Source organism: Ischnura elegans, chromosome 7 (genome assembly GCF_921293095.1).
Source record: "Ischnura elegans chromosome 7, ioIscEleg1.1, whole genome shotgun sequence".
Classification (NCBI taxonomy): Eukaryota; Metazoa; Arthropoda; class Insecta; order Odonata; family Coenagrionidae; genus Ischnura; species Ischnura elegans.
In genome coordinates this window covers 34,379,591-34,395,456 of record NC_060252.1, presented here as the reverse complement: position 1 = coordinate 34,395,456, position 15,866 = coordinate 34,379,591, and the positions used below count along the sequence as shown (strand labels likewise).

Here is a 15,866-nt window from a genome sequence, read left to right as displayed (position 1 = left end):
ATTGTATAACTAGCAAAGGATTTGTTTAAACAAGTCAGTTCGAGCCTAAGAGACCTTAGTAATAAATTTGGATATAATTGTGTTTGCTTTGGCTATGAATTTCATCTTTATTATTGAAAATGGTTAATTTGTTATACTGCAGTTCTAAGCATGTTTTTACCATTGGGTAGATGAAATTGTGAAAGTTAATGCTACGGTGTCAATCGTCCCACTATTCTTCACTCTTTTAGTAGTGAATAGAAATTTATATGCCTGAGTCAGTAGTCATTTACTCCAGGAGTTTTGTGTAATATTTCGAGCCCGCCGAGTGAACGGCGATGAAATTCACATAATTTGCCATGAGACAAAATTCCTCTAGATCTGTAATCGAACCATGAACCTTTGGTTTTCAGGTCCACTGCGCACACCACTACGCTATCGATGTTCCCAAATTCCTCGGGCAATTGTTTGGCAAAGGGTTTCATTAATAGTGGGAATAGCGCGTTGCCTCCGATCCTTCGTTCCGGGTTAAAATCGGGAAGCCTTTGGACATTTCCTAACAAAAATCCTCGGAAGTTTGTGGTGGTCCAGAAAGAGGAACTAGGCCTCTATACCATGGAATATGTAATAATCACATGGGTGTGGCTTACTCTGGGATGTTATATAACCTCACCTATCAAAATCATCCGACGGTTGATCCACGGATTCAGTGATGCTTCAACCATGATGATGCAGAAAGAAAGGCAACCTTTGAAAGGCTAGAGAAAGCCGAGAGGATAATACTATTACCTATATTGGTAGTACAAGACCGTTGCTATGGAGCGTTGGCCTCCGCATATTTTGCACCTCTGATAGCAACCGGCAATGGTATATTTGGAAAATCTTATCTACTTCATTGATTGCAGTTTAACTGAAAATGTAGCAATAAACATAATTTAAAGCAGTGCTTTACATAAGGGTCCCCTGCGTGGTAGTGAACTAAAGGCGAAGGAAACCGAACTGTGTGAATGAAAACGGGACTGATGAAAACATTATTTGAATATCAGAGGTAAGAAATACATAAGTGCGCGTAGTGGCTCTCTGTAACCAGATGCCGAGGTCAATATTCAAACCCTTAACGTCTGCATTATTATGGGAGAGAAAACAGCAGTAAATACTTGCAAGTATATTTTATGAAAATCCTGATTTTCTTCTTCTTCGTGTCTTTTCCATTTTGTGGATGAAAAAATTCCAATGGAAACAAACCACACAAAAACAAACGCTATCGTCGTAATCAGCCAATGAAATCATGTGGGCAATACGTAATTTACTACTGGTCTCGAAAGCAGAAGCCGAGGATTTCCCTGGTGCATATATATTTTTCATGTCGATTGAATCCGTCCATCAAAGGATAGCAAGATAATCAGCATATGGTGGCAGGTTACAGGAGAATACTTTGTATCACGCTGCCGAATGATTGAGGAAGCTTTGTGACCACATAAAAACAGCACAGATTATTCAAATATTTATTTTAACAATAATACATTCTATGTGAACTTTGTCAAATAATTATACAAAATTTGTAAATAACAAAATGCACGAAGCAAGAACTCCCACCGGAACCTTCGATGCCTAAGCTCTTAAAGAAAAAAATGAAGAAGCCTGCAAGATCTGCCCGACTGGTTCTCGTTCAATGTGGATGATCTAAATCTGAAACATGGCAATGCATTCGCTTCTCAGCGCGATATTCGTGGCGCCACCGTTGCGCCGTCAAATGGGCCGACAGTGGCACACACTTTTCGCGCCATTAGATCGCGTTGCTTTGAGGGCAGTCAGTTCGCGGCGTCGGCAGAGAGAGGGGGTCGCTGGGAGACGTGCGTTTGTGAGCGACCAAGGGAAAGAACGGAATGCATTAGGTATTCGTGTCCTCCCTGCTGCGCGGTTTGTCCTTTATTTAAGAGCTTTGGCACCTTTCCTGAATCATTGTTACAAAAGCTTTCAATACATTACGTTTATCACTTTGACTGCGGTAATAATAGCGATTCGTACTCTCTATAAAAAGCTTATGGGTTTTGTTTAGGAACATATCATGCATTTGGCTTGACGAAAAAAATAAAACGACATAAAAAATGGATTGCGTTTTTACAAAAAGGGATGCTGAGTACAGTAAAACAGGTATATGTATAGATATATATATATATAACGTAAGCCCCCAGAAACAATACTCGTGGTTAAAAAAGTTATTGCGTATCTCCTAAGTTTCTCGTATAATGGCTCAAAAGTATGCATCCATGTATGTATGTATATATATATATTTGTTATCTCATTACGCTATTTTCCGTTAATGTGTGTGTAAAAATACCCACACAATGAATAAGTGTTTGTGAATAATATTAATTTTAAAAAACCATGGCAAGTTCGTGTAAGCAAAAGGGTTACCCGAACTTGAGTAGCGCGCGTGGCAGGATCAGTGCCTTGGGTCCTTTGTAAGTGTTACTTTGTTGTTTGTGTTGCATTATTGTTTGTGCCGAGTGTCCTATTGTGTTTCGTTGTTCGTCGTGTTGCGTTGCTGACCGTGTGGCATTGTTGTGTTGTGTTGAATTTGTGTTTGAGCTGCTGTGTTTGTTCATGTCTGATTGTTTGCTTTGTATTTGCGTTCCCGGCGCTGTGCAGTTCTTGATGCGTGGGTGGCCGTGGGATGGACGCGGGGGTCGGGGCAGTCTACGCCATGGTGAGCGTGCCAGCGCCCATGCCGTAACCGACGCCCTTGGGCCCGAACTTGCGGCCGTAGCACGACTTGCAGTAGATATCGCCGTCTGGGGCGTCGTTGAGCGTGGTGGAGTCGAGCGAACGTCGACATTCGTTGCAGCTGAAGCAGCGGCGATGCCAGATCTGAGGGAGGAAAAGCAGGCGGTGAGTGACCGTGACCAAGTTTCCTAACCGTCAACCATAGTGATTTATACGAAACCTGCCGCGTGAACGGCGGTGATAGTCACATTAACCACTTGCGCCGTAATGACGAGTCTAGCTCGTCATGAACTTGCGGTGCCAAACCACGCAATGACGAGTGTATCTCGTCATCGGATTTTCATAATTTTGGCGCTATTTAGAGGAGAAATCTAATTCATGATAAAAAGAAGAACACAATGGTAATTTCCACACTTTTAATGTCACAACTCAGCAACCGACCATGGTTTCAACACGTGTCATTTTCAAGGATATACAACGACCTTGAAAATGACATTTACGTGTTGAAACCATGGTCGGTTGCTGAGTTGTGACATTAAAAGTGTGGATATTACCATTGTGTTCTTCTTTTTATCATGGATATAAAGAACTTCCACAAAATCGAGCCGGATACGATTTTATACGTGAGAAATCTAATTATTTTGAAAGCATAGCGATGTTAAAAAAACTCATAGTATACATGAATAATTCATATTCCATGAAACATGATGCTTAGGAAGAATTAAAATGATTTTATTCGAGTAGCAATAGCTGTGGTCTCCATGTTTAATAATCACGTTGTATTTCACGGTTCTACTTTGATTACAAATTTAAAAAAATATCATTTCTCTACCTACCGTTTAAAAGAGAACCACAGAAAAAGTAAATAGAGAATAGGAGCACGATATTCAGAAAATTAATCGAAGTGGAAGGGGTTAATAGCCCTGAGAAAAAATTCCCCTGGACCGGGAATCGAACCACGGACCTTTCCGGGTCACAGCGCTATCTAGTTTAATTTATTGGAAATTTTACCGTGGTTTAATGGTGCTAGTGTTAGGCCGTTGTGGTGCATCAAAGATAGCAACGCTAAATAGGAATTGGCATTTGAAATATAATACCTGCTAATGATGCTCCAGAATTGAAATCCGGATTGTGCAAGTTTTTTCTTTGACCATAGTGGATTGTAAAAGTTACTGTTATTATCAAATGGAATTCCACAAAGTGAGCACTGTTACCATTTCATTTTTTCCACGGAAACCCAAACCCTAAGGTCTTTGTTTCGATCCCCGGTTTAAGGGAATTTTTCCTCATGGCAATTTATATGAATCAATTGTATTGTTTGTCCACTTAACTCAAAACTGTGGAAATTAGGGCGCTGAATGCCGCGCACGTGATCAATTAAAGTCAGGCTGAATCAAGTCCGGGACTAATGAATGTATGGTGTTTTGAAAAGGTGACCGACCGCTTAGGTCATTTGCACCATAGGGAACGGTAGGGAAAGAAGAGTGGAGAGTAACCCGGCGTCGGCATGAGCCTGCTCTCAGCGAAATGCGCCTGTGGCACGATGGCGTAACGTTACAGAGAGAGTTGCAGCTAGATACATTCACTCACGTAACGCACTTTCGTCTTTTCTTTGTTCATTTTATCTTTGCGGGTGAGCTAAAGTGGCTGTGGTGAGGGGAGTGAAAGTTTCTCGACTCGTGACTTTCCCTTTTCGAATCATCAAACAGCAGGCGTGGCCTCAGTCGTTTTCAGACCTTTGTCGAGTTAACATCGTGAATCTGCTCGTGGAGCACTGTTGCCAAACCTCACTCGTTCTCCTTGTATGTCTTTAAATATGCCTTTCACCAACGGTGTCTTATTCAGCGTGGTAGCTGACATTGTCATGGGCTTCTGTGAAAGGATTATCCTCAATACCTTCCGAATGAGTACTTATATTGTCTTGGTTCCGGGGCCAAAATACCTGTGACCACCCATAACTCACACGTTTTCAGTGACAAACTAGGGCGGCTATGTACATTTGGCAACGTTAAGTTCGTTCCTCCTCTCTCTCTCTTGGTACTACCCCTCCCCCATCAGCGAAGCCATCCGATAGTGTGCGGGCTCTCACGAAAGCTCACCCGCAAACGTAAAGTGGATAGAATATAACCAGGTTTTAAATACTGAAGCAGAGCACTCACCTTGCCTTTGCTGATCATCTGCTCGGCGGCGAACACTGCGAAACCGCAACGAGGGCAACCCTTTCCTTCTGGCGCCTTGATGCTACCCATGGACTGGTCGCTGCTGTGAGGCCAAGAGAATATTCATTAGCGAAAAAATACTGATATCCCCTTCCCGAGAGATTCCATGAAATTACTGCGAATCTTGCCGTACTGACAAGGACGTCCAGAGTTGCGCTCCAATTAAATAAATGGAAAATCGCGCTAGTCCGAATTGTTATTCTCAGCTCTAACATTTAGGATGAATTTGCAGTGGAATTCACCATAGAATTCCATTCAATATATTTCTATTCTTATAAATATTATTATTCTTACTAATGGTAACTTCAGAATAGATTATAAAAAGTGATTCTTTGATGAATTTAATCGGTGAAGATCCTTCATTTTTATTAGCATGCTTTGTAATTGTACAGTGTGTTTCAAAAAGGACAATACAACTTTGAAAATTCATACAAATCAATTCAAAAAGGGTACATGCTAGATTTGTTGTTGTTTTAAAGGGAAAGACATCAACTTTTTACTCGCGTATTCGCTAGTGCACAATCGCGCCGCAACAAGCGCTTATGGCAGTTATTAAAAAGTCTGTCTTCAATGGACCCGAGCATGCTAGCAAATTCGGCGACAGCAGTTCAGCGTAAGTTTCGTGCCAAGTATTCAAAAGATCGTCCTAGTAAGTCTAACATTTATGAGTGGCATAATTGCTTTGTGGAAACGGGGAGCCAAGTAAAACATTGGAAAGCATGAGGTCGTCCAAGCACATCTGACGAAAGCGTCGAGCAAGTGAGACAAAGTTTTGTCAACAGCTCTACGAAATCGACCGGGCGTGCATCTCGTGAGCTGCAAGTCCTGCATGCGAAGGTTTGGCGTGCGTTGAGAAAACGTTTGAATTTGATTCTCCTAAGTTGTCAAGTCCTTTTTGAAACACCTTGTATTTTATTTATCGAATATTCTTAAGAATTGAATCCGCGGATCACTATAATTGATGTGCATTTTTCGGTTTTCCGTCATAAAGTTGCTTCAACCAAGCTAAACCACTCGATACTCCGCTCAAGATGCGAAGCTTATTTTACGCGTAGTGCTTCATTTCATGTGTGTTGAAATTTATCAAGTATGACTTTTATAAAGCGGGAATTTAAAAAGGACTGAGGAGATACTCACCAGAGGACTGGGGCCTCGCCGGTGGTGGAGACGAGCGTCGGGGCGTGGCCAAAGCCGAAGCCCTTGGGCCCGAAGCGCTTGCCGTAGCACGCGCGACAGTGGATCTCCCGATCGGGTCCATCGCACGCCAGCATAGAGTCGAGGGGGCGGTGGCACTCGGCGCAGTTGAAGCACTTCTTGTGCCACATCTTGTGTTGTAGTTCATGGGGGAAAAAGAATTTAGAGAGGGATATGAGGTTTTATTTACGGCAAATCTGACTGAGCAGAGCTTAGCAATTTTTTTATTTCTTATTTTGAAAAAAAATCGCTGATTTTTCTTCCGCTCGTATAGTGAGCCATCAAAATTGTAATTCACCGCCTTATATATCTTCGAAATGATGCTAAGGCAGTGCGTTCACGATGCATTTTTGTTTTACGATCGGTTCTTTGAAACGGATTAATTAAGCGAATGTGTGATTTATAAAAAAAATTAGAAGAATGTCTAGTTTGGTTGTCATCATGAGTCAACAGATTTCATTATTATAAGTTCAAGTGGAGTGTGGTAGTAGCACTTTTTCAGGTATGTACTTCGTTTTGAATGCGCTCGGGTTAATTTTTGTACAGGTACCTGTTTTTCCGTTATGTTAAGTTAATTATAATGCTGTTTCTCAGTTGAATTCAAATCAAATTAGCACTACTGATAAGATAATAAAATTTTTTAAACGTTAGGAGAGAATTTGTCGATAAAAAAAGGTATTGATTTTGGCCGTTATCCAATTACGTCACCACGTATAAAATGCAATGTTGGGCGAGAACGAAAGCCGTTTTGCAAGGCCATAGAAGTGATACGTACCGTTCCCTTGGCTAGCTGTTGCTCGGCGGCGTAGACCATGCCTCCACAGCGAGGGCAGCCCTCGCCAGCAGGTGCCTTGATGGCGGTGGTGTCTGGGTTGTAGAACGGCCTCGATGCCGATATCTCCTCTTCCCTGCGGAAAGAAAGGAAGTACTCTGGATTAGCAGTTTGCCACGTGTTCTTTAGTGCTGGTCACAAATATTGTGATAAAGGACTCTCCCTTCGAATTGTACTGGTGTCATCACCCACCGCGCATTTAAATAGATTTACAAAACTTTTCACTCGCGTCTGAACGCCCAGATCGGATTAAATAAATTTTAAACAATCAGAAAAGGGTAAAACCTTCGGAGCTTACAAGAGACAACTTTCGCGACAGAAATTCCTGAGTGTGTGTTCTCATAGATGTGGTGCCTTTTGGTGGGATCAGATTCAGAAAAAATGTTAATTCTGTGTATATTACTGAAAAACAAAGACAATGTCTACGAGATGAACTTATGATGCGTAAGTATTATAGTGTAAAGATACACTAAAGAAAAAGCTATGGAATTGTAATCAAATTGAAGAAACTAAAACAAAAATATGGATTGAAAATACTACTATCCCTTATGATATTTTTGTGGCTCAATTGCCAGATTTTCACATGCTTTAGGAAGGTATATATGCTGTTAATCTCTTCGATTTCTTTTTGGCGAACCGTTGTAATTTTTTTAATCATAAGGTAGCAGCAAATTCGGGGATCGATTTCTGGTTTAGGGGTTAGAATCCCAGGAAAAGAATTATTACATGTACTCCGTGGAACTTTTCGCTCGTTATGTATTGTTTTCGCTGAATAGAGACTTACGTCAAGCCATCTGTCTGCAGGAATCCGGAACCGCAGGCGAATCCGTAGCCGTGTGGGCCCCACTTCTTTCCGTAGCAGGTCTTGCAGTACACGTCCTTATCCGGGCCATCGCAGGCAATGATGGAGTCCAGAACCTTGCGACAGTCTTTGCACTTGAAGCACTTGCGATGCCAGGTCTGCGGGTGGAAATCAAAGTCATGAATATAGCATATTTATTTCAAAGCGTATGAAACTCTTTCTCACCTTGCAATTACGAAGTGTTCCTTCGTGGAGGGTTTGAAAATACGTTGGTAATGGGTTACAAATGTCTTTAAAGTCGTTAGGGAATGGTTGGCTTATGGTCTTGAAACATAATGTATTTGGTTGCTTCTTAATACTTTTGCGAAGGGAAATGGTTCATTTTTGAGCCCATTGCGAATGTGTAACATCATAATAATTTAAGATAAAGCCATTTTTACCGTTGCGTCACTCGTTTTTAACCTAAGCTCTCATGTTAAAATTTTTTAGGGGTCTTAGTCATTTATGTATATTTAGCTGTCTTGCGGTTGATTCTTTTAACTTAAAAAAATATTGAATCAACAATTTTATGTTAAAAATTTGAATTGCTCGCTAATACTGAAAATGGTGTACTCACTTTTCTCTGAGAATTTCATAACAGCATAAGTTTAAGCATTTAATGATTCGTGAATAACGACCGATCGAGCTGTATTGATGCGTCATATTAAAGACAAGCATTCGACTAGTTTGGAGGATTTCTTGCCTTTTTAAAAAGTGTTAAGGACGATTAAGTCCTTTAGATATGTACTTACGCTGCCTTTGGCGAGGACCTGCTCGGCTGCGTAGACCATGCCTCCACACCTGGGGCAACCCTGGCCCTTTGGCGCCTGGATAATGGCCGTGTCGATAACCGTCGTCTTGGGCGCGTGCGACTCGCTGCAAGAAGGATACGAAAAGTTCAGAGGAGAGTGCGACGCGACGCCGTCGTAGAGCGTCGTCGCGTCGCGCGGCGACATGACGGCAGAGACATGCGCACACAGGATATGGGCGTGGGGCGGCGCATAATGCCCCGTTCACGTCACCATAGTTCGTTTTCTTACAAATCAAGCATGCATTCACACTGCTAACAACTGTGCTGCCCCCCAAGGTCTGAAATGCATGATACTTGATTGAATAATGGGAAGCAGCACGTTTCATATTGATGTCAGTGGCCCTGGAATGATTTGAATGCATTTATATCTATGAAATTCTATGGAAAGTGATTTTGTTGTGGATCTTTGTCTCAAATAAGTGCTTCGGTAAGTTTGAGCGTTTATCTTTTCTTTCCATATCCGGTTGCACAGTGCCATATCATATTGAAGTCTGAACTAAGTAGAAATGTACTTTAAGGTCACATTTATAGACCAGGCTCTCCAGAAATGCATACTACTTCAACTGCGATCACACCGATGAAAGAAATGATGATACTTTTATGAACGTGACATGTCGAGAGTTGGAATTTTTTCGATTGTAAGGTAAAAATATTCTCCTTCGGCTACGTTCGGCTAGTGATGCTTGGACTCATTTCCCTCCTCAGAGTATTATCCCTCTTGTGGTAAGGAGTTCCATGCTCTGCTCCTTTTTATTACACTGTATTTCCTGGTGACAAGTGGCTAGTAGGGCACTTTTGTCTCCTGCCTGCTCAGAAATATGTATTTACTTTTTTTAAACCCGTTCAATTGCATAATCTAACGTCCAAAACGTTTGTTTCGATGAGTAAACTTGCTTTTAAATTTTTTTTTAGCATATAATACCAAGTCCTTTGAATCCTTCAGCACGTAGCTTGTGCCATTTTAATTTTTAGCTGTTAATGAAAAAGTATCGTACCCTGTTACGTGAAGTTGTGGATATCATTCTGGTATTTTAGTGTCCAGAAGAATAAGTTCACACTGAAAAGTTTTTCGGCATTTAGTGAGCATCAAGTGTGGAATTGATATTGCAATAGCCTTGAGACGACGTTTGCGTGACATCATAATGCTATTGTAGTGATGCTCATCCTTTTTCTGGGCATACAATCAAATGGGCTCGCTAAAAATGTAAAATGTTCATATTTTGGTGATATGAATTGCTGAGAAATGAACTTTGAGGTCACATTTACGGACCAATTCAATAGTTGACCATGCAAACAGATTATAGTCATTATCTGGTACAAAAATGGACAGCCACAAAAAAAACATAAAACGATATCAACTCTAGCATTGAAAACAACAAAAACGAGCAATACTGATTGAGGGATGAAAAAAAAATCCGAAAAAAGATCCCAAGGGCAATACGATACGAGACAATGTGACAAGACTGGCAAAGTTTGTCGTCCTAGTAGACGAACGATAAACACGCACGGTGTACATGACATGACGTCACACGGCCCGCGTTCGCCGGCCGGTTTGGTTGAATGGGACGTGTCTGTCTGTGCATGCAATCATTGAAAAGAGACAGACATTCAAATTGACATCATAGCACTCTCTCCAAGCAGACTACCTACGCCTTCGGATCTGACGTCAGGGTTCCCTGCCCGGCACCGAAGCCATAACCTTTGGGTCCAAACAAATTTCCATAGCAACCTTCAGGGATAAAAGAACAAAAATATTAATTGGTTAAATCGGGAAGAGACAAAATATTTTCTTGGAGAAATTTAGAACATATTTTTATCGCTGTGCTCTTCGTGCGCCGTAGCTTTTTGGGGGGGGGGGGGTGGTGAGGTGAGGGGCGTTTTTTTTAAGAAGGCGCAAAGGCGAAAGAGAAGACCCTTGAGGGACTCCGTCGCGTTGCGCTCTCTTAAGCTTGTGTAACCACCCAAAAACTTGTCTCTTCCCTTTGATTGAAGCATGTTAAGAAGCGGTTATTAAGAAGTGTTTGCATTGCGAAGATACGCACCCGTTGGCTAGGCCTCCGTCGCTCTGCAGTGCACCTCCGCCTTGGCCGTAGCCGTACCCTTTGGGCCCGAAGTTCTTCCCGTAGCAGACTGTGGGAACAATGCATGCAGTGTGAAAGAGACTTCATTGTCGCTGCCCCTTGCTTCGAAACATCTCTGCAGCTGTTGGCCTCGCTAAAACAGCTGTCCTTAACACTTATATTTGAAATCGCTTATCATTTCAAGAAATTAGCACCGAAAGAACAGTAAAAAAACCTTTTTGGAGCTCATACATCATTACTCAAAGGTTTCAGTTCGCGTAAGTTTTTGTTGTTCATTGGGCGTATTCAGCCGTACTGAACGACCATCTCTGATCATTGAGCAAGTGAACTACGTGACGTCATGGAACTGAGTGTCGTGACGCCATGTCACTGATCAGTCGACGGTTTAGTCGGTAAGGGAAATCACTCTTGATCATTATGGAGTAGAAAGGAGGAAAACAAACGGGAGTCGAGCTGCGTACCGTTGAATTTGGTGCGCTCTTACCGTGAGATTGTGGCATCATGATCACTGAGCAAAGTGCGGCTGAATGCGTCCCATGATTGAGATAGTATTAACGGAGGCAGTACTTCTCCGCAATGTCAATGTATATAAAACACAAAGCATATCGCCCTCCAGTGGCATGACCCTTATATGGCCTGACGACTAAAATGGCTCTCAGAAAAAAAGTGAGAAACCCTCTTGAAAACTACAGTGGAAATACGCACCACAAAATGCGTGATTGAATGAATTAATTTGATATTATTCGGTCATCCACTAGTTTTTGGCTATTTACATGTCATAATCATTAGATGATGCTTCAAAAATTAATCGACAGTGAACAAGGTAAACTTCATCACCAAAGAAATTAGTTTGGGTGTAATTCCAAAATAATGTCACATCCAAAAGTACATTTTATTTTAAACAACTCATATTTAACTCTTAAGTTTATGAAAATGCCTTTTTAATCAAGGAACAGGAAAATTTTTCAATTAGTGTTATATGTAAGTCTAAAAAACGCTAAAGAGACATGCAAGAGATTTTTGTTAATGGTAACAGACAGTTGAAATGCGCGAGGCGAGGTAAGGGAAAGGAGGCAACATTGAGAAAACCCAGAAACTTGTAACAGACTCAGGGACAAAGAAGCAGGCGGGTGGTGCCAGAACGATGCTAGAAGCGCTGATACTCTCCAATGGTCGAGGTTCTCTCCGAATCTGCATCATCAAATCGGCAGCCAACTGATATCCGTTTCTCTGGGTGTGTAATCTGGCATAAAGCGCGGGTGAAGTGGGCAAGGTACTGATAGTAGAGAGCTTGACTAGTCGAAAGCGGAAATAATAATAAGCTTAGGGCAATCTATAAAGCTTAGTGTTATGGTTGTGCTTCTAATACATGTAATTCGTGCTGCAATTCATTGCTGTCCGTAGACGCGAATTTAAATGGAGACATCCTAGGAAGCATAGTGTTATGGCTAGTACTGCTAGTATATATCATTTTTGCTGCACTCTTTACCACAGTTTGTGCACGAGAATTAGCTTTAGGCATCCTAGAAAGCATTTTATTTAAGCTGTGCTGCTAAAAATATAATGCGTAAAACTATTTTTTATCAGTAACTGTGAACGGCGTTAGACTTCTGATAGTGCTCAAATGGCCAGGCGATAAAGCAGAAACAATGAGATTGCTAGAAGCGTTGTACGAAAGCATGTCATTCTTGCTCCCCTGGAAACTGACCTTTGCAGTAAATTTCCTTATCTGGGCCTTCGCAGCAATTGACGGAGTCCAGTCGTTTGTTGCACTCATTGCACTTGAAGCAGTTACTGTGCCATCCCTGCGTCAGCAGCGAGAAGAGAGGTAGGAATGTATCACTAAGCAATGTTCGAGCAAAAGGTTTCCGTGGAGGGAGTCTAGAATTAGGCTCGCTTTAGGGCTTGCTTCTTTGTTTATAATTTAATGGACGACGATTTAGAGAGCGTTCCTGCAAACTTCCTCAGATCGAAATGATCGTTGACGAAGTTTTGTAAACCTACTTAATATGTTGTAGGCACAGAAGGGGCTTAATATATTTTAGTTAGAATTGTCAGTCCAGTTTGGTAAGCTTTTTGAAGACACTTCTAATTGGCTACCAACGTGTAGCTCTCCTCTATCTGTTTCTTTGTGACGACAGTATCTCCGGTATTCCGCCGGTTGGAATACCGGAGAAACTGTCGTCACAAAGAAAATCCACGCGGTGAAACCCAGAAACATGGAGACATCAATGTAAGGCTATACATGAACATATAAAGGCTGACTATAACCACAAGCACTTCGGCTTCGATAGGCAAGCTGGAACGCTTGCGGAAAAGTCGCCACTTAGCTGACTTATGCGGAAGCATGCCCGAAGGCAGGCTAAATCTTCATGTATTACGAGGAGCCGCCGCGCCGCCAGCACGTGTCTTCAACCTGTCCGACGGCGCATGCGCGAACGTTCTTTGTATCTTTTTCTTTCCCATCGCCACCAGCACCACGGGACTCGGTCACAAACACACTCTCTGTCACACAATTACACACAAATACGTACAAAAACGGAATGATGCTTTTGGGCTTGAGTAATTGATTACCTCTGCAATATATTTCGCCGTCTGGGGCGTCGCACGCGAGCGTCGAGTCGAGACAGCGGGTGCAGACGCGACATTTGTAGCATCCCTTGTGCCAGGCCTGTCCACAGGTGCCAAAATACATTCACAGGATGCAGTTTAGAGTTAAAAAGGGGAAGGCGTCAGTGCAGAGCTCGTAATAAATAGAGCTCTCATTAAATGTATCAATTTATCATCTCTGTTAATAATTTTAACTGACGATTCACACACGTCTTTGTTATTGATTTGGAAATATTTTCAACTGCTGTTTCTGTCATTCGGTAGTAGGAATGTCAGACAATGAATTCGCTAGTTCGTGACAGTGGATTGAAATGAGATGAAAAAGGTCATTGACGTACAAAATATGAAAAGCAGAGACAGTTTTCTTTTTGCGTGGATTCGTGCTAAAGTGATGAAAACTCCTTCTGTTGATTATCAAGAAAAATGGTGACTTCAAATTGAATATCCTGCAAGTACGCATTTTTGTTTTGATACCTATGAAAGTATTTTACGAAGAACAAACTGTCGTTTGGTATCGTTTGGTATCCATCCACGGCTTTGCGAAGACTTTACAGTGTTGTGCTCTTAGTAACGCGTTTAAATACTCATCCATGATATTAATGCTACTTTGCAAAAATAATTAGGTTGAAAGTCGAATTTAGACCTTTTCCTTTTGCGAGTAAAATCCTGCACGACAAAAGGCAATTTTTGAATTTAGAAAGCATTTAAAAGTTTAATTACTCATATTGTGCCTTTCATTGTGAATCCTTTAAATAAGCTGGCTGGTTTGAATCAACATGGACTGTTCCCGTAACGATTCCCAATTTTCTTAGTTAAACTGAGGGAGATTATTAGCTCAGGCATCATTTAATATCATGAAATAACTCCCGATGGCTAGGGACAATTTCCGTTGTGTTAAATGCCTGGCTTACTTCGGCCTTAACCGTAACACTGATAGACTTAGAGGTAAGAAGTAGCCTTTCTTGAACGTTCAGATGGAAACAGCCGAGATCCTCTATCAAGCCCAGCTATCAAGTTATCAATTTTTAAAGCATATACACAGCAGTTTTCGGATCTTTTATTGAAAATTCACATTTCCCTATCCGCCAATAGTCTTATGTTATGCTGTCTATACTAATTCACTTATGACTCGAAAATTTTAAAGATTTTAAAGCCGCGTGGTACCTCAATAAAAAAATATATGATCTTATTATTTGCATTTATAGTCATCACTATGTGCTTCGTGTGTGATACATTTTTGAAAAAAAGTGGATCTAGTGACATCAGTTGTAATGATGTAAAGCTGAACTGTAAAAATTTATTCACGTGTTAAATGAGAGACTACCTTCCAAGAAAAGAAAAATGTCCGTTTCAGAAGGGCATTATGTAAAGTCCCACTACTTTTTACAATAATCACAAAATGAAAATTAAGATTCTGTGTAATAAGGAAGCTCATTTGCTTATTTATGATGCATAGATTGCATTTTTTCATTGATGCATGGAAAATTATGAATACGGGAACTTAAGAGGTAAGAATTTTCCATTTTTGCTGCCTTTAAAGTTACTCCAGATTACCCTAATTCGTGAATTTTCTAGTGCTATCGATAGATATTTGCTTCACCATTTAAGGTGTGTCTTTGAAATTGTGATAACTTACCCTGCCCCGGGCAAGCATCTGCTCTGCCGCATACACGAAACCGCCGCACCGGGGACAGCCTTCGCCCTCAGGGGCCTTGGCTATTGCCCTCGGCTCCAGTGCGGCCCGCCTGCAAAGAGAAAAAGGATGAGATTCTGCGAGGGGGGAGTGAGGTCTTTAGAAATTGGGTTAATCTCCTTGATGAGGACAACACTACGGCATTAATGAGTCACATTGCTCACTCGCCTGAAAGGCATTTTCCATTCCAGAGCTAAAAGCGTTATGATCGGCAGCGCATACAGGGCATAATGGGAGCATTCAATCTTTTTTTTACGTTTTACTCAATGGAAATTTTCATCCACCTATTAGTATGAAGCATTTTTAAGCAGTTACCTCCTTCATTTCACTGCGAGTTACATTGTTACATTCTCTCTTTGTTACTTATTCGGCAACTGAAGTTCCAGAGGTGAAATTAGCATTTGAGATTTACTTGAGAAATATATATGGAGTGGAATGGAAGTACTAAGCAAGGCACTAAAAAACGGAAGCATTAGTCGTTCCTAGTAAAGCGACTGCAGCGAAGCGGTGTGACGCAACAAAGCAATGGGAATGGCGGCAAGGCCGCGCGGCCCGGCTTCACTCCTCGGTTTCTCCAGCTGTGCTCGACGCCAGACTCAACTGTGGGGCAGCAGGGTACTGACCAGAGTCTGAGTGTCTACTGGAGAAACATTTTTTTAACAATCTACGTGAATGTGAATGCGCGGATTGAATCGGAAGGAGGAGGAGACCATCCCCACGGCCCCTCTCTCGCCTTCCTCTTTTGGTTCGCGGACCGCGCCGCGAGGGGGCAGGGTGGTCGGCACTGTGGCTTGACTGCCGTCCTGTCTTTGGCACCTCCTGCGGCCGTAGGTCCGACCACCACCCGCCCCTCTCCGCTGGCGCTGGTGTCGTGTGGGC

The 15,866-nt window shown here is 41.9% G+C and overlaps 1 protein-coding gene across 5 annotated transcripts in view; it reads right to left on the bottom strand.

Annotated features, from left to right (window-relative positions):
* Window positions 1-1,470: 1,470 nt before the first annotated feature.
* The window catches only part of LOC124162532 (muscle LIM protein 1-like), a 31,931-nt gene continuing 17,535 nt past the window's right edge, over window positions 1,471-15,866 (bottom strand). Inside the window, exons 4-12 of one of the 5 annotated variants that reach the window (XM_046539104.1) lie at window positions 14,931-15,039; window positions 13,259-13,355; window positions 10,254-10,332; window positions 8,545-8,668; window positions 7,736-7,911; window positions 6,895-7,027; window positions 6,063-6,250; window positions 4,866-4,968; window positions 1,471-2,850 (exon numbers count right to left, since the gene is read on the bottom strand). In XM_046539104.1, coding sequence (XP_046395060.1) covers window positions 2,680-2,850; window positions 4,866-4,968; window positions 6,063-6,250; window positions 6,895-7,027; window positions 7,736-7,911; window positions 8,545-8,668; window positions 10,254-10,332; window positions 13,259-13,355; window positions 14,931-15,039 — 1,180 coding nt within the window. In that variant the 3' untranslated portion in view covers window positions 1,471-2,679. Of the gene's footprint in view, window positions 2,851-4,865; window positions 4,969-6,062; window positions 6,251-6,894; window positions 7,028-7,735; window positions 7,912-8,544; window positions 8,669-10,253; window positions 10,333-10,645; window positions 10,734-12,392; window positions 12,490-13,258; window positions 13,356-14,930; window positions 15,040-15,866 lie in introns of those variants that run through there. The other 4 variants (XM_046539102.1, XM_046539103.1, XM_046539101.1 and 1 more) reach the window with 4 other exon arrangements.